This window comes from Delphinus delphis, chromosome 4, assembly GCF_949987515.2.
Source record: "Delphinus delphis chromosome 4, mDelDel1.2, whole genome shotgun sequence".
Taxonomy (NCBI): Eukaryota; Metazoa; Chordata; class Mammalia; order Artiodactyla; family Delphinidae; genus Delphinus; species Delphinus delphis.
In genome coordinates, this window is record NC_082686.1 from 1,082,390 (window position 1) to 1,100,000 (window position 17,611).

General features: G+C 58.0%; 1 protein-coding gene across 5 annotated transcripts in view; it reads right to left on the bottom strand.

Moving 5' to 3' along the window:
* Window positions 1-17,611, bottom strand: part of COL18A1 (collagen type XVIII alpha 1 chain) — a 96,088-nt gene that overhangs the window by 44,437 nt on the left and 34,040 nt on the right. For 2 of the 5 annotated variants that reach the window (XM_060010203.1, XM_060010202.1), the window contains exon 1: window positions 1,803-3,257. The exons of 2 other annotated variants lie outside the window; for them this stretch is intronic. In XM_060010203.1, coding sequence (XP_059866186.1) covers window positions 1,803-3,234 — 1,432 coding nt within the window. In that variant the 5' untranslated portion in view covers window positions 3,235-3,257. Of the gene's footprint in view, window positions 1-1,802; window positions 3,258-17,611 lie in introns of those variants that run through there. One more of the 5 variants, XM_060010204.1, reaches the window with a different exon arrangement.

The following is a 17,611-nucleotide window of genomic DNA, read 5'->3' on the forward strand; positions in this document are numbered from 1 at the left end:
AGGGACTGGCAGCGGGCAGAGGAGGGCAAGGGCACTCCAGCCCTGGCCCCGTGGGACACCCCCGGCCAGGCCACAGCCAGCAGGGTCCCTGGTGTGGTGGACGTCCGAGCGGCTGACGGAAGAATCCCGCAGGCTTCTGCTCTGAACACGGCCTCAGGCCGCGGCCCTGCCAATGTGTGCCCACGCCCAGAGAGAAGTCCCCGAGGCCGCTCCACAGACCGGGCCAGCTGCAATCAGGGGAATCCCACACCCCGCGCAGCCCTGCCCGGGCCCTGCCAGCGCGAGGCCCGTCCTGCACCAGCCCCCGGCCCGGGCCCACCGTGGCTGAACCCCCAAGCCAAAGGGGACCTGGGCCCAGCAGCGGGACGTGTGCCCAGGGCTCTGAGCGGACAAGCCTGGCCTTCCTCGCTCCCTGCCCCTGCCCCGTGGAGGTGGGCCTTTGCGTGGCACCAGGGGCCCTCCTGGCAGGACACCTCCCTGCGGTGCTGCCCCTGCCCCACGCGCGTGGTTGGGGACAGGGCAAGGCTGGCTGGGGGACGCGGCACAGAGTCTGGAGGGGCCCGGGCTGGCCCGGTGTCAGGTGTACTGGGGGCACTGACGGCGTGGAGGGTGAGGGAGCACGCAGCTCGCTGCAGCCCCCTCCCTCGGCGTGAGGTCGATGCCCTCCGTGCCAACAGCCGGGCCAGGCCCCTGCCCCCGCCCTCGGCCCCGCCCTCAGGGACAGCCACAGGGCCCGTGGGCTCCTCATGCGCCAGGCCCTCCCAGAGGGGACCCCGCCCGGGCTGCTCCTCGGACACCCTCCTGGCCACCCTGCTCACACGCGGGGCTCAGCCACCGCCCCCCTCGAGCAGCGTCCCCATCCGTCTGTCTGCAGAGGCCACGGTCCCACCTCCCTCTCCTCCCAGCCCTTGCTTTCTTCTTCCTTGGGGTGGGCACCACCGTCATGGGCGCTTGTTCCTGTCCTGCTGTGGCCCGGGCACCGGCAGCCACCTCCTCACTGCATCCCAGGCCTGGCCAGGGAATCGCCCATGCACATCCCTCAGGGGCCCAGCAGACTGACACCCCCTCTCGGGGTCCAGTGCAGGCGGCCCACCGCCACTGGCCCAGCTCCAAAGCCCAATGACTTCAGAGACCAATGAGTGGGTCGAGGCTGCTCCCCACGGCACCACGGTCGCGGGGGGGCGGTTAGCAGTACACACACAGCAGGGCACGGATGGGCCCGCAAGTGCGAACGGGGAGCAGGCTCCGCTCAGGGGCCCAGCCGCACCAAGGACGCAGAGGCAGCTGGTGGGCCCTAGGAGGCTGCGGCGGCCCATCCCTCTCCCCTACCAGCCACGTGGTGATGGGGCGAGTCCATGTGGGGGGACGTGGCCCCCAGGAGGGAGTGGCCCTTTTGCTGCCCCGGGGTGGAGGGGCTCTGGAGCTCACGGACCGGCTGGGGGACCCCCGTGAGCCCCTCAGACTCACTGGTCGCTAGATGGTCAAGACCTGTCGACCTTAAGAGCTGCAAGCCCCCCGTCCCTTCCGCCCCCTCGACCGTGCAGGCTGGGCACAGTGGCTGGGAGCCGTGGGCAGAATTCGGTGGGAAGTCCCGTCGCCGTCCTGTGCCTTGGTTCCCCCTCCGCGACAGGTGTGTGGCAGGCGACCTCAGAGCGTGGGGGACCTGCCGTCACGCACAGAACCTCTGGTCTTGAGCACGCCTCTCAGCCTGCCCCCCAAAGGAAGCAGCGCACGCCGTCCAGCCTCCCGAGGGCGCTCGCCCAGCCGGACCGACGGAAGGCGGGTGGCGGGCCGGCCGTTACCTGCAGGCGGCCCAATGAACACGCAGCGCCCGTCCTCGCGGGCCGGGAGCGAGGCGCAGGGGAACGGCAGCCCGCGCCCGTCCAGGCGGCTCCAGCACGCGTCCTCCAGGGCCTCGCAGAACTGGCGGCAGGGCGGCGGGCCGGGCAGGGCGCCGGGGCCACAGGGGGGGGCCAGCAGCAGGCAGAAGAACCGGGCCAGGAAGCGGTGACAGCGGGTCTGCAGAAGCGCCCCCCAGGCCCGGGCCGCGGCCTGCACCTCCTCGCCGCTCGCGTGGTGGAGGTGGTTGGGCAGCCAGAAGCGCCCGATGCCCAGGTGGCCGCAGAGCGCCAGGGAGGGCAGCAGGGGCAGGCAGCGGCCGGCAGCGCCCAGCAGTGCGGAGCTGTCAGCGAGACCAGGCCCCGCAGGGTTAGCCACGTGGGGAACCCAAGCACCCCTGTCCCCACTTAGAGCCAAGAGTGCGGCGTGAGACAGCTTGGCGGAGGGCTCAGAGGAGAGAGCCCAGGGGGCAGCGTGCACTCCCGGGGAGCCCGTCACCAGGGCAAGCGGAGGAGGCGTGCGCGTGCGGTCATCAGGGCGTCGGTGCTGCTGGCCGGGACGGGCTGCCGCCGGCAAGAGTCCCTTGCTGTCCAGCTCCTGGGGCCACCCCGGGGGCGGCTGGCTTCCCTGGGGAGGGGCCCCGGCCCACGCGGAGGACAGAGAAGCTCTACCTGGGGATGGCGGTGGTACCGCAGGCTCCCCGAGCAGGGCCCGGGGCCTGTCCAGGGAGGGCGGCGGCTGGGAGGGCGGCGGCTGGGAGGGCGGCGGCTGGGTGGGCGGCAGCAGGGTGCCGGCCTCGGTCCTCTGGGTGTCCGGAGAGCTCGGGGCCCCGGTGCTCAGCCAGGGAGTGGTCCAGTCGTCCTGGGGGCCCCTGGAGGGTCCAGGGGTGGTGAGGGGGTCCGTGGGGTTCTCGGGGCCTGGCGTCCCCGCCCTGGCGGAGCTCGTGGTGGGAGTGGTGTCGTCCCACAGCTGGACGAAGCTCCGGATGCCCAGAGCCACGTTCAGGATCTTGGCTCCGACGCCGGCAATGTTCTCCTCCTTTGTGTCTGGGCTCGCAGTGGAGGCCGCCGAGGGGACAGTGGGGGCCTGGCCCTGGCCCACCTCCAGCCTCTCCAGAGGCGGCTCGGGGCTGGCAAGGGCTTTCCACTGCTGGGTGGGGTCATCCTGGGGGGCCACGTGCGTGGTGGTGTCCTCTGTGGGCCGCACAGGTGAGGTGTCCTCTGTGGGCTGCACAGGTGAGCTGCCCGGGGGCTTAGAGGCCAGTGTGACCGTGGACCCGGCAGTGTTAGCGGACCACAGCCAGGACATCAGGTCAGCCCGGGTGGGCGCGAGGCAGCATGCAAGCAGCAGCAGCAGGCCACAGTGGCCGCGGCGGCCGCTGGGGTCCGGAGCCATCAGGCTGTGTGCACCGCAGAGCAGCGGGCGGCCTCTGCTGTCCAGAGGCGGGGCCAGCCCGCCCCCACCTCCCGCCCCCGGGCCTGCAGCCAGCTCCCCGTTCAGGCATCCAGGCGGCTCCCCCTCCTACCTCCCGCTCTCAAGGGCTCTCAAGGAGGGAAACGGACAGATGTGCGCCTCTACCCAAAGTGACAGGCCCCCTGGAAAACGCCTCACATCTCCTTGAAGCAGCCGCAGACTCCACCAGAGGCCACGGGGCACTGACAGAGAAGTCAGACGACTTCCCAGCTCCCTCCCCGGGCCCTCCCAGACTGCCGCCGAGTCCCTGCTCCGGAGCGTGGGCACGGTGGGCTCCGGGCCGGCACACCGCGGTCCCCCGGGGGGGGGGGGCGCTCCTGGGTGCACTGGAACTTTGGGAAGGACCCTCCTCCTTGCCCTGCAGCCTGCAGAGCCCAGACCCAAGAGAGAGCACCGGGCACAGGTCCTCGGGGCGTCCGTCCTGCGCGTGGCTGGGAGCCTCAGGATGCCGGGATACAGCCCCTGGCCCCCGTGCCCACAATGCTCTGCACTGGAGTTTCTCTGACTGAGAACAGCCTGGAAGCCTGGCCTCAAGCCACGGCTCTGGGGCAAAGCTGGAGCTTAGAAACGACTGGCTTCACTGTGAGTCCATCCTTCTGCCGCAGCTGCTGCCCTGAGATGGCAGCGTTTGGTCCCCAGGGCCTCTGTTCAGGTCACCTGTTCCGCAGCCTGCCCAGCTCTGTCCCCCCGCAGACGCCGGCCGCCCTCCCTCCACCTCGCCAGAGAGCACGGCCTCTTTTCAGCTTTCGCTCTTAAAACCTGCTCAAACACACCGGCCCTCTGTCTGACGGGCTGGTACCGCGCTCCCCGGCTGACCCTGCCAGTGTCCGACTTCTCATCAGCGCTTAGCTGAGGCCTGGGGGGGCTGCTGATGAACCCCTGAGAATTGCTCCAAAGGGGCAGAACACAGCAGTTGGGAAGCGACGAAAGGCAGAGGAAGATTAGGGACTCGGTGAGACCAACGGTAGACAGACAGACAGAGGCCCCCCTGCCACTCCCACACCTCAGAGCTCAGCCCGTGTGCAGGGTGGGTGACTGGGGGATAAGCCCTTCACGCAGCCCCCGGGCGCCAGCCTCCTCCAGACATCAGTGGGCGCCCCTTCCGGGGGTGTCCCACTCTGCGGACCTCTCCGGAAGCCAGGTTAGCCAGGCCGGCCTGCAGCGGGACTCTTCCCACCGAGCCCCGACTCCTTCCCTTCATAAAACTTCAGACGACACCATCCCTCTGTCCAAAACACTATGGGATGCTGCCCTGTGGCCTGAAGTCCTGCCAGCGCCTCTCCGGGGTTTGGGGAGAAGACCTGGGCACGGGGAGCAGCCTTGCCTGGGACTCACAGCCTGTGCGGGTGTCTGACCTGGAGGCTAGCTTCCCCCTCCCCACCTGGCGCCTGCCCGAGCAGGTGGGGACCCAGCTCAGCCTTCACTGTAGCAGGCACACCGTGTGACGAGGAACCTCGGCCCGGAGACCAGAGGCTCTGGGCCACAGCCCAGGAGAGGGGGATGCCGAGTGGAATGCAGGCGGTCTCTACACGCGCCCACACACGCCCGCACACGCCCGACACTCGCTTATGCAAACACACGTGCTCCCTCCCGCAGGCTCACATCGTCACATGCACCCTCACACATCCACACACACACGCACGGCTCTCACCACACGTTCCACGCTAGACCCCACGCGTGCCCTGCGTGGCAGCCACGCCTTCTGTCTGAGTCCCCTCGGAACCCTGTCCTCTCCAGCCTGTGGCAGGGACCCCGGCCCAGGATGCCCAGGGTGCCATCGACGAGCTGGGCCGCTTGGGACCAGAACCCACGTTTCAGGACAGCTGAACAGCGGGTCCCCTCTCGAAAGGCGGGGGCACCCCGTAAGCCAAATCTGGGTTGCACCCTCCACCCCAGAGTTCTCAGAAATGCCCAAAGAACAGTCTCCTCCTAGTTATGCCGCTGATGTGATTTTATGCCTAAAAGTCTCTGGAAAATCTCAGGACAGATATTCCCAAGGCCCTTCCCCTTCTCCAAGCACGTTCTGGAGAGGGACTCTGGGCCCTTTTGAGGCAGAGCCCCTGAGCCCAACACGGTGGGGCTGCCCTTGTCCCCCCGATGGCCCCGTGCCCTCAGTTACTCCCTGGGGGCCACTCGCCAGCCCCCAGCCCTGCATTCACTCGCTCAATTCACGCTTCCCGGGAGAGCCAGGAACGCGGAACCGCGGGGCAAAGGGGGATGGTAGCTGTGACCCCACTGCACTGAGCGACACACCACCATCCAGTGGGCAGCCCCCACCCTCCCCGCTCCAGACCTCACCCCTCCTGCCCACCTTCTGGAGACCGCGGTCACGCCCCAGCACTCCTAGAACGTCACACGTCCACCTTCTCTGGAAAACGTCAGCACAGCTCTGCCCCAGGACTCGGCTCCCATCAGGAAGCAGCCTGCCGAGGTGCTGGTCCGTGAGGCTCCCTGCACACGCGTGCCCACGCGTGCACAGGCTCGCATGCACGTGCACACAGGTGCACATGCGCACACACGTGCATGGCCCCACATGTGCACACGCTCACATGCACACCCACACGGACACTGCAGCATTCAGAACGCCTGAGGTGTAGACCGGGCTCCCCCAGCAGACTGTGGCTGCAGCAGGCCCCCCGCCCGGGCCCAGCCCCTCAGGGACACACGGGGCTCCGGTCCATCCATGCACAGGGTCCTGTCAGCACTGGTCCCTATGGAGTCTGTGCTCGTTGTGGAGGTTGGATAATCCCCCTGTCACTCGTGGGGATGGAGAAGGAGGGGAAAATAAACCATCTGAAATGACTGAAACACAAATCCCTCTGGGTCAGGTGCCACGTTTCTGAAAGCACTTTGTTCTCCAAGGCCGGGCCCAGAGAGCCCTCAGCCCTCCTCAGAATCGTCACAAACGCTGTGCTGAGGAACGACCCCAGGCCCCCGGGGTAAGGTGGCCCCCCCATCACGTACAGAGTGGTCCCTCGGCCCCTGGTTGCTCCCCCACCCATTCATCCTCATGCCCTAGAGGGAGAGGGGTCAGACGAGACGCTGAGGGGTGCACAGGGGGGCGCGTCCAGCCCAATATCCCCTCACCCAGCCCCCAGCGGTGACCTGGCCTTTCCTCCCTCTGCCCACCCTCGGGGTATCACAGAGGCATTTCCGTGCAACCTGAGAAGTTTCGTGGTGCCTCGGCGCTGCCCAATCAGAACTCGGAGCACAGCCTCCTCTGGCCCTCCCAGCCCTCCACCGGAGCAGCCCGGGGGCCCTGTTTCCCGGGTCCCAGCCTCCTTCCTGGCGGGGACTTGGCTAGCTTCCCTGCGGCTCCTCAGGCCAGATTAGAGAGCAGAGGCCCAGGTCTCAAGGGCACTCGCCCCATCGCCTCGGGGCTGAGGTGGACCACCCCCCCACCCACCCACCCTGTGTGCCCTGCCCAGGGTTCCCCGCCGCTCCCCACAAGGAGCACGGAGGCCGTGTCCTCAGTTACTTCACGGGGAGCTCAGGAAACAAACCAGCCCCGAATCGCACACCCCCAAGCAGCATGTGCAGACGGTGGGCCCCCGTGCAGCCCAGAGCATCCTGGGACCCCTTTGGTGACTCTCTAGTCATCCCCTGGTAACCTGGGCACTGGTGTCGGTGGGGACAGCGGCACCTGAGATGCCAGCCCCTTGGAAGCCATCGCGGGGGCTCCCTGCATGCGGTGACTCCATGCTGGGCAGGCCCCTGGTGGGACCCTGGCCGAGAAGCCACCTCCCGTGGGGCCCTCTGCCCTGAGGACTGGCTCTCCCCCGCAGGAGCTGAGCTCTGTCCCGGGCCCTCCAGCCAAGCTTGGCCACGAGGGTTCCAGGAGTCTGAGCATCTACCTGGCCCTGGAGGACCCTGAGGGCACCTCCCCACCAAGGAGTGGCCTCGATGTCCACAGACCCACGCGTGGGCTCGCCACTGCCCGCCACCAGCCAGCTGGGCTCGAAACTCGGAAGCAGGCAGCAGCTCGGCACCCAGGTGGGATGGCCTCTGGGGAAGCCTGAGATACATCCGAGAAGATGCATGCATTGACCTAAGCTCCCAGAGCGGCCCCCTGGAGGACCCTCTGACCACATACAGGTGCCCAGAAGGGAGAAAGCCCAAAGCTGCCCAGAGGGCCATCCTCTGAGGACCCACGGCAAGTCCTGCCCGTGCAAGGAGCCCTGGGCCCCCAGCACCCAGTTCAGGAACAACCGGGATCCAGGAATTCCTGGTGAGCTGGGAATTCACCAGGTCCAGGACCAAAAGCCAATGACAGCACAACTGCTGCTGTGGTCTCCATCTGGCAAACTCTTACACATCCCTCAAGACCCCATCCCCTACGCTTGCTGTCCTGTGGCTCCCAGACAGGGCTCGCTGTTCTTGCCTTGGATCCTTCCTTGGTGACGACGCCCCGCTCCTCGATGGTGTGGTAGCTTCTGTTCTTTGTTAACCTGGTGTCCACCTGTTCTCACATTTCATGCTGTGTCCTGACTTAAGGCAAGTTCTCCTGCGTGGGTGGGTTCCTCCTCCCACCCAGCCTTCCCCATGCCTGCAGAACTGTCTCTGGCGGCTGAAAACTCCCCTGGAGGACATCGGATTTCTGTCTGAAGGCTCCTGGATACTATCCAACACAACAAGGGTAATTTAAATTATAGAAGAGAATTCTGTACTCAGAGGAGACATGCGGGTGGCACCGGCAATAACAAGGAGCTTTCTCTTTCTTGGGAATGAACTGGCCAGAACTCCTGTAGATGCCTTGTAGGTGCCAGGTGACCCCTAGCAAAGCTTTGGGTGGATTCCCGATGCCCCTTCTCCCCTCACGCCCTCACTCCTCCCACGCCGACTTCCTGAAAGGCCCCCCTCTCTCCTCCACCCACGACACACACAGCGGCTTGTGGCCCAAACCAGCGAACACCTGCACCGTTGTTAATTCACCCCAGGGCTCGCCAGGTACACGGGAGCATGTGCGTCTATAGGCGTGTGTTTGTGTCTCTCTGATGGGCGTGTGATTACATCTCTGTGTGCGTGCATGTGCATGTCTGTGTACACACACGTGTGCACACGTCTTGGGTCTGTGCCCACACGCGTCCACTCACTCCCGTGCACGCTATTGTCTCTGGGTTCCTGGACGCCGGGGAGGCTGCAGGAAAGGCCCGCCAGGCCGGGGTTTGCCGGCCACCCCCTGGGGTCTGCACTATCCGGTGACGGGGGTTAGGACTTGCTAACTTGTTAGCCAGTGTTTGCACGTTCTTGTTGGAATGACGTCCCAAAGCCGCAAAGGTCTAAGTCACTCCCTCAAACGCCTGCCTCGGCCTCCCCAGGGGGACCCAGGCGCCGGCCTCATCAGACGGTCTCTCTGGCTCAGGATCACTCCCCCTACAAGCACCGGGGGGAGGGGGGGCCAGCCACCCCTTCTGAGAGGACCCAGCACCCACAACTTCCAGAAGGTTCTGCCCTCCTGCTGCTGGGAGACCGGCCAGCCTCCGGCCCCGCCCTGCGCTGTGCCAGGGTTTGTTCTGTGTGGCCCTTCTGGTTTGGATTCCTGAAAACTGTGGTCTTTTATTTTCATTTTTTCAAAAGCACGAAACACCCACATGTGCGCAGAGCCCATGCGAGGAACAAAGCGTGTCCAGGCCTGAGGCTTCGGGCTGTGAGGTCAGAGCACGGCCTTGTCCGCCCGGGGCTCAGGGATGCTGCCGCCGGGGCCTCAGCCGTCCTGGGCCCACGGCGGGGTCTCTCCTGGGCCCCTCCGGGTGGTCTGCCTGCGGCTGCCCACACGTGGCCCAAAGGTTGGCCCTGATTCCTCTCTTCAGCCCATCCCTCAGACCATCCCCCCCCCACGCTCCCCAGGCCAGCAGTGTCCTGCAGGGACCCCTGCTCAGGTCGCCCAGGGTCACCTCTCCTGCTCCTCCCTCGAGGACCAGGTACTAGAGACCATTCAAGATGCGTGGGCCTGCGAGGAGCTGGCCGGCCTCCAAGGAGCAGGGCTGGGAAACCAGTCCCAACATCCAGTGCTGGGGACAGTCCCCAGGGCGGCAGCACGTCCAGTAAAGACCCGTACATCGTGGGGACTTCCCTGGTGGCGCAGTGGTTAAGAATCCGCCTGCCAATGCAGGGGACACGGGTTCGAGCCCTAGTCCGGGAAGACCCCACGTACCACAGAGCAACTAAGCCCGTGCGCCACAACTACTGAGCCTGCGCTCTAGAGCCCATGCTCCACAACTACTGAAGCCCGTGCACCTAGAGCCCGTGCTCCGCAACAAGAGAAGCCACCGCTATGAGAAGCCCACGCACCACAAGGAACAGTTGCCCCCGCTCACCGCAACTAGAGAAAGCCCGTGTGCAGCAACAAAGACCCAACGCAGCCAAAAATAAATAAATAAATATTTAAAAATTAAAAAGAAAAAGACCCATACGTTGTGGACACGTTTACAGCCCTTCCAGAATGGAACACACCTTCTCATCTTTCTGTTTATAATTGCCCAAAGTGTCCAAACGTTCTGCCCCAACCCTGTGTTTCATGGTGACTTTTTTGAGCCACAGTGATAAAGGCCACAGCTCCTAAGATGCCCATTGAAGGCCCTGCTGCTGGGCCTGCTGACGACAAGCTTTATGCGGACCGCTGGCCAGGTTCCCGCGCTGGCCGGGCCTCTCCTTGTGGCCACTGTCCGCCCTCAGGTTGCTGTGAAGATTAAGCGGCACGAGGTGGCCGGGCAGCCGGGGCTACAGGTCAAGGCCCACGGGTGCCTCCCCTCCCCTCGGGTGTCGGTCACCCGAGGACCCGCCTGGCCACACCGCCAGTGAGAGCCGAGCACACAGACAGGAGGACCGTGGACAGCGGGGACGTTGCAACACCGTCTAATCTTTAACCACCAGGCTGTCCAGCCCCCCTCCTCTGCCCTCAGGTGTCCTTTAACCCACTTCATCCCAGTGTGGGAAAGTGGAGACCCGGGTTCAGGTCGCCAGGTGCATGCCCTCAGCGGAGCCCCCAGCTCCCGCGAGGGCCGAGGCCCCGCTGCCTGGGCTGAGCAGGCAGGGGAGGTGCTGCCTGGTGGGAAGGAGGCTGTCCCAGCCCAAACCCAGATTCTTCTATGGTAACAGCGGAGCCCACAGGAGCCCTCTGGTTCCCAGATCAACACCAAGCATCGCCCCGTACTCAGCTGGGCGCACTGTTCCCACAACCCCACCACTGGTCTGGGGTGACAGAACACAGGGGACCCTCTGACCCCCACAGAGCCGGCCCCTTGGGAGGCGAGCGTGGCAGGTGGAGACCCCCGGCTGGAGGGGTCGGCAGTGGAGGTGAAAGGTGGCTGGGAGCAGAGATTCTCAAGATGTTGACACATCTTGGGGAAAAGGCACCTCCCCGGGGCCACCCGGTGACCGCCAGACACGCACGCCCTCCCACGTCCCAAGGGAAGGCCACGCGGAGCACACGCGGTTGCCTGTCCAGGGTGCACAGCCAAAGCCCTAATCCAAACACGAGGAAACAGCTGGACAAGTCAGACAGCGCGCTTCGCGGGATGGACAAGTCAGACAGCGCGCTTCGCGGGACAGCGCCCGGACTCTCCAGAAACGGCCACGTTAGGAAGCGTAAGGAGGAAGGGGCGGCTCTAAGCTAACAGGCTGAGGGGTCACGGCCACCAAGTGCCGCGCGGTTCCTAGATGCTCCGGGGCCGCCGGGCAGAGACGGGACCAGCTTCATAAAGGCCGTCATTGGGACCTGGAGGACCCTTCAATGTGGCCTGTGTGATAGAGGACAACTGGACAGGAGGCGCACACGGACAGCAGGCCACGGGGCAGGATGCCGCGCCCACGTCCCCAACGAGCGTGTGCACCTGCCCGGGGATGTGAGTGTGGATGCACACGTGGACACGGTGTGCAGGTGTGCACGGCCCTGGGTACAGACAGGGCCAGACCAGGAGACCAAGGGGAACCGCGATGAAGGAAGTACGTGAGCAAACCCCACACTGTCCTTCGACTTTTCTGCAGGTTTGAAACGTTCCCATGAGAGAAGTTCATGGGGAGAGTAAAGCTCTCCTCCTGTGTCCGCCTGGAACACTCTCTCCACCAGCTTTGTCTCTGGAAAGGCAGGTGACGCAGCAGAGGGTGGTAAGAACTGCTTTCCAGGCACGTCCCGTCCCCGGGGCCACACGTGGGTGTTATCCCTGCCGAACCTTCAAAAGGCCCTGGCAGGTCGCCACGCGGCTGGGAGTGGCTCCTGCCTCCCCCGAGCGCCCGGCGGGCGGCAAAGTCGCCGACTTCTCTCACTTGGCGTCATTTAGGTTCACGTTCACAAAACAAAGATCTGAATGTGTTTCTCCCAGTCAGGCTTTAGACTCTATGGGAATCATCCAAGCTACACCCCAAGGCAAAGCAGATGCGTTCACAGGCTCTAAACACTCCTTTAAGAACCAGGGATAAGCACGCACATGTGGTCGCCTTACCTTTGATAAAGGAGGCAGGAATGTACAGTGGAGAAAGGACAGCCTCTTCAATAAGTGGTGCTGGGAAAACTGGACAGGTACATGTAAAAGTATGAGATTAGAACACTCCCTAACGCCATACACAAAAATAAGCTCAAAATGGATTAAAGACCTAAATGGAAGGCCAGACACTATCAAACTCTTAGAGGAAAACATAGGCAGGACACTCTATGACATAAATCACAGCAAGATCCTTTTTGACCCACCTCCTAGAGAAATGGAAATAAAAACAAAAATAAACAAATGGGATCTAATGAAATTGCAAAGCTTTTGCACAGCAAAGGAACCATAAACAAGACCAAAAGACAACCCTCAGAATGGGAGAAAATATTTGCAAATGAAGCGACTGACAAAGGATTAATCTCCAAAATTTACAAGCAGCTCATGCAGCTCAATAACAAAAAAACAAACAACCCAGTCCAAGTATGGGCAGGAGACCTAAATAGACATTTCTCCAAAGAAGGTAAACAGACTGCCAACAAACACACGAAAGGATGCTCAACATCATTAATCATTAGAGAAATGCAAATCAAAACTACAGTGAGCTATCATCTCACACCGGTCAGAATGGCCATCATCAAAAACTCTAGAAACAATAAATGCTGGAGAGGGTGTGGAGAAAAGGGAACACTCTTGCACTGCTGGAGGGAATGTGAATTGGTACAGCCACTATGGAGAACAGTATGGAGGTTCCTTAAAAAACTACAAATAGAACTACCATATGACCCAGCAATCCCACTACTGGGCATATACCCTGAGAAAACCATAATTCAAAAAGAGTCATGTACCAAAATGTTCACTGCAGCTCTATTTACAATAGCCAGGAGATGGAAGCAACCTAAGTGCCCATCATCGGATGAATGGATAAAGAAGATGTGGCACATATATACAATGGAATACTACTCAGCCATAAAAAGAAACGAAATTGAGCTATTTGTAATGAGGTGGATAGACCTAGAGTCTGTCATACAGAGTGAAGTAAGTCAGAAAGAGAAAGACAAATACCGTATGCTAACGCATATATATGGAATTTAAGAAAAAAAAATGTCATGAAGAACCTAGGGGCAGGACAGGAATAAAGACACAGACCTACTAGAGAATGGACTTGAGGATACAGGGAGGGGGAAGGGTAAGCTGTGACAAAGTGAGAGAGTGGCATGGACATATATACACTACCAAATGTAAGGTAGATAGCTAGTGGGAAGCAGCCGCATAGCACAGGGAGATCAGCTCGGTGCTTTGTGACCACCTAGAGGGGTGGGATAGGGAGGGTGGGAGGGAGGGAGACGCAAGAGGGAAGAGATATGGGAACATAAGTATATGTATAACTGATTCGCTTTGTTATACAGCAGAAACTAACACACCATTGTAAAGCAATTATACTCCAATAAAGATGTAAAAAAAAAAAAAGAACCAAGGGGTTACTCTGCTTTGCTCTTCTTTTTTCAAGAGTCTTATTCTGGGTGCCTTGAAATTCCATATGGATATTAGGATCGGTTTGCCAATTCCTACAAAGACATCAGCTGGGATCGGGTAGGAGCTGTAGTGGCCGGAGGTTGTTTGCGGGAGTGATGCCGTCTTAACGATGTGAAGTCTTCCAATTCGTGAACACGGGATGTTTTTCCTTAATTTCTCTCTGTTGTTTTTTTAAGTTTTCAGAGTATACATTTTGCACTTCTTTGTTAAATTTATTCCTAAATATTTTACTCTTTTTGATGCTTTTGTAAATGGAATTTTTCCTCAATTTCATTTTTGGATTGTTCGTTGCAAGTTATTGAGAAATACAATTGGTGTTTTTATATTGATCTCGTATCCTACAACCTTGCTGAATTTATTTGTTAGTTGTAACAGATTTTTAGCAGATTCCTTAGGACTTCACACATATAAGATCATGTCATCTGTGAACAGAGTACAACACTGAATAGAAGTGGTGAGAGCGGGTGTTCTTGTCTTGTCCCCAATCTTGGGGGGAGCGTCCAGCCTCTCACCAGTAAGTTCGATGTTAGGTATGAGTTTTTCGAGATGCCTTTCATTGGCTTGAGGAAGTTCCCTTTTTTTCCTAGTTTTTTTAATGTTCTTATCACGAAAGGGTGTTGGATTTTCTCTATGCCTTTTCTGTGTCTACTGAGATGATCATGTGATTTTTATTTTTTATTCTGTTGATGTGATGTATTACATTAATTTTCAGACATTAAACCAAACTTGCATTCCCGGGATAAAGCCCACTGGGTGATGATGTATAATTCTTTTTCTATGTGGCTGAATTTGGTTTGCTAGGATTTTAAGAATTTTTTGTGTTGTAAGAAACGTTGGACTGTAGTTTTTTGTGTTTGTGATATCTGTATGGTTTTGGTATCCAGATAATACTGACCTCATAAAATGAGCTGGGAAATGTTCCCCCATCTCTTATCGTTTGAAAGAGTTTGTGAAGAACTGGTTTTAATTCTTCTTTAAATGTTTGGTAAAATTCAGCAGTGAAGCTGGTCTTTTCTTTATGGAAGTTTTGGGATTACTAATTCGATCTCTTCATTTGTTACAGATATATTCAAATAGTCTATTTCTTATTGAATTTCAGTAGTTTGTGTCTTTCTAGGAACTTGTTCATTTCACCTAAGTTATATAATTTGTTAAAATACAGTTGTTCACAGTATTGGGTTCGAACATTGTGTAGGGTTAGAACAGAACTGGAGGAATCACGTTTCCCTACTTCAAACCTTTTATAATGCTAAGTGACCAAGGCAGCAGGTACTGGAACGAAGACGGGCGGATAGATGCGTGAAACAGAATTGAGAGCTCCAAAATAAACTCACGCATCTATGGTCAACTGACTTTCCACAAGGTTGCCCAAACTATTCAGTGGGGAAAGAATAGTATTTTCAACAAATGATGCTGGGACAACTGCACAGCCACAGGCAAAAGAAGGCAGTTAAACCCTTACCTCACACCATATACAAAAATTAGCTTCAAATGGATCAAAGACCTAAATATAAGAACTAAAACTATAAAACTCTTAGTAGAAAACATAGAATAAATCTTCATGACCGAGGATTTGGCAAAGGACTCTTAGATATGACACCAGAAGTCTGAGCAACAAGAGAAAAAACATAGATCAATTGGACTTCATCAAAACTGAAAACTTTTGTGCTTCAAAGGACACAGGAAAGTGAAAAGACAACCCACAGAATGGAAGAAAATATCTGCAAATCACACACCCAATAAGAGACGTGTATCTAGAATATGAAAAGAACTCCTGCAACCCAACAATAAGAAGACAATCCAATTTTTTTAAACTGGCAAAGAATCTGAAGAGACATTTCTCCACTGAAGACATACAAATGGGGACCTCCCTGGCGGTCCAGTGGTTACGACTTCGCCTTCCAATGCAGGGGGTGCAGGTTCGATCCCTGGTTGGGAAGCTAAGATCCCACATGCCTCGAGGCCAAAAAACCAAAACAGAATCAATACTGTAACAAATTCAATAAAGACTTTAAAAGTAGTCCACATCTCAAAAACAAGACATACAAATGGCCAACGGGCACATGAAAAGATGCTTAATAACACCAGTCATCTGGGAAAATCAAATGGAAACCACAATGAGATACACTTCACACCCACTAAGATGGCTAGAATCAAAAATGTAATCACAAGTGCCGGCAAGACGTGGGGAAATCACAGCCCTCATCCTCTCCTGGCCGGAGTGTAAGATGCGGCAGACACTTTGGAAAATAGTGTGGCAGTTCCTTGAACGATTAAGCAAAGATACCTTATGCCCCAGAAGTTCCACTCTAGATACACACCGAGAGAAATGAAAGCATACGTCCACACAAAATCTTTACACTAACGTTTACAGCAGCACTATTCACTTCAGCCAAAAGGTGGAACGATACAAGTGTTCCCCGGCTGGCAAACAGATAAACAAGGGGGTCCATCCACACTTTGGAGTGTGACTCAGCCGCCAAAAGGACTGAGGTCCTGACACGCCACCACATGGATGAAGCTTGAACACGTGACGTTCGAGTGAAGGAAGGCACACACAAAAGGTCCCATACAGGTGATGCCATTTACATGAAATAGAACAGGGAAATCTATAGAAAGTAGGTTAGTGACTGGTCAGGGCTGGAAGCGGTAACAGCTAAAAGGTTTCTTTCTTTTACTGAAGTATAGTTGATGTGTAATATCATGTAAGTCACAGGCGTACAATACAGTGATCCAGTTTTAAAGGTCGTCCTCCATGCAGAGTCACAGACTCTTGGCTATACCCCCGTGTTGTACAATACACCCTCATGGCTTCTCTTACGCCTACTAGTTCGTACCTCTTAAGCCTCTATCCCGATCTTGCCCCTCCTCCCTTCCCTCTCCCCACTGGTGACCACGACTTTGTTCTCTGTATCTGTGGGTCTGCTTCTGTTTTTTGTTATAGTCACTAGTTTGTCACATTTTTTAAATCCCACATATAAGGGAAATCACACAGTATTTGTCTTTCTCTGTCTGACTTATTTCACTCAGCGTAACGCCCTCCAAGTCCATCCATGTTGCTGCACGTGGCAAAGTTAAAGGCTTCTTTCTGACGTGACAGAGACGTTCTCAAGCTGACTGTGGTGACGGTGGCACACATCTCTGAACACGCTAAAAACTGCTGAATCGCACACTTTAAGTTCGTGAATGTATGGCATGTGAATTACGGCTACATACAGCTGTCTAAAAAAGAACGAAGGGAGACCGTGTCACCTTTCTCAAACCACACAACCCAAATGCTACTTAATTTGCATTTATTTGATTGTTCCTGAGATTGAGGGTTTGAATATATCAGTGAAAATATCTCTTTCCTTTATAAATTCCTATGAACTCTTACTCATTTTCTAAGGGAGTATTTGCCATTTTTTTAAAAGTCAGGGATGGGGTCACTGGTCATCTTTGCCGCTAATGTTGTTTTTCAAGCTTATCACAAAGCCTCTTTCACAAAACCCAGGTTCTTCCTTTTAATGAGCTTAAGGCTCCCCTCCCACTTTCTGTGCCCGCGGGGCCTCTCTGGGCCCGGATGCCCGGCTCATCCACAGAGCTGCCTGTGCTCAGCTCCGCGGGCTCGTGGCTGACACTCACAGGGTGCTCATTCTGCACAAGGCACGTCGGACCACACTCCTGCCCTGGGAGGCATCAACCTCACTACCCTCCTCCGTCACATGAGGAGCCCAGGGAAGGAAAGGAGGTGGGCCGGCCCCCGGCGGGGAGCAAAACCCTCCGGCGCGGGGCCCAAAGTGTAGCCACTCCTCTAATTCTTCACCTCCTGGGACATCGTCCCTTCCTTCATTCAACAAACACGCACTGAGCTCCTACTGTGTGCCCAGCCTTGCTCTGGGCGCTGAAGATGGGTCCGCATCGGGGCAGGAAGAGTCCACCACAAAGAGGACGTGAAGGAACAGAACCAGCTGGGAGAGCAAGGGACACACGGGGTGAGCGCCCAGACCAGGACGCGGGGCAGCAGGAAGGCGCCTCTCGGAAGATGATAAACACAGCAGCGTCCCCGAAGCCCCCGGGGAAGCGGGCTCCCCGCACGCAGACACCAAAGTCCTGTGCCGTGAAGTGGCCTTCCCCATGGAAAGGCCAGACACCAGCTTGGCTACCCAGGAGGGGACAGACAGCCCCTGATGGCCAGCGGGGAGGATGGTCCCCTTTCCAGGAGTCTTGAGGTCAACCAAAGCCGATGTCACCGTGAGACCTGGGTCCTGTAGCAGCTGCAGAGTCCTCCAGTGCCTGCAGCTTCAGTGTCATGTCCGTGACACATCTGACGGGGCACAAGGGGGCCAGCGTTTCAGATGAAG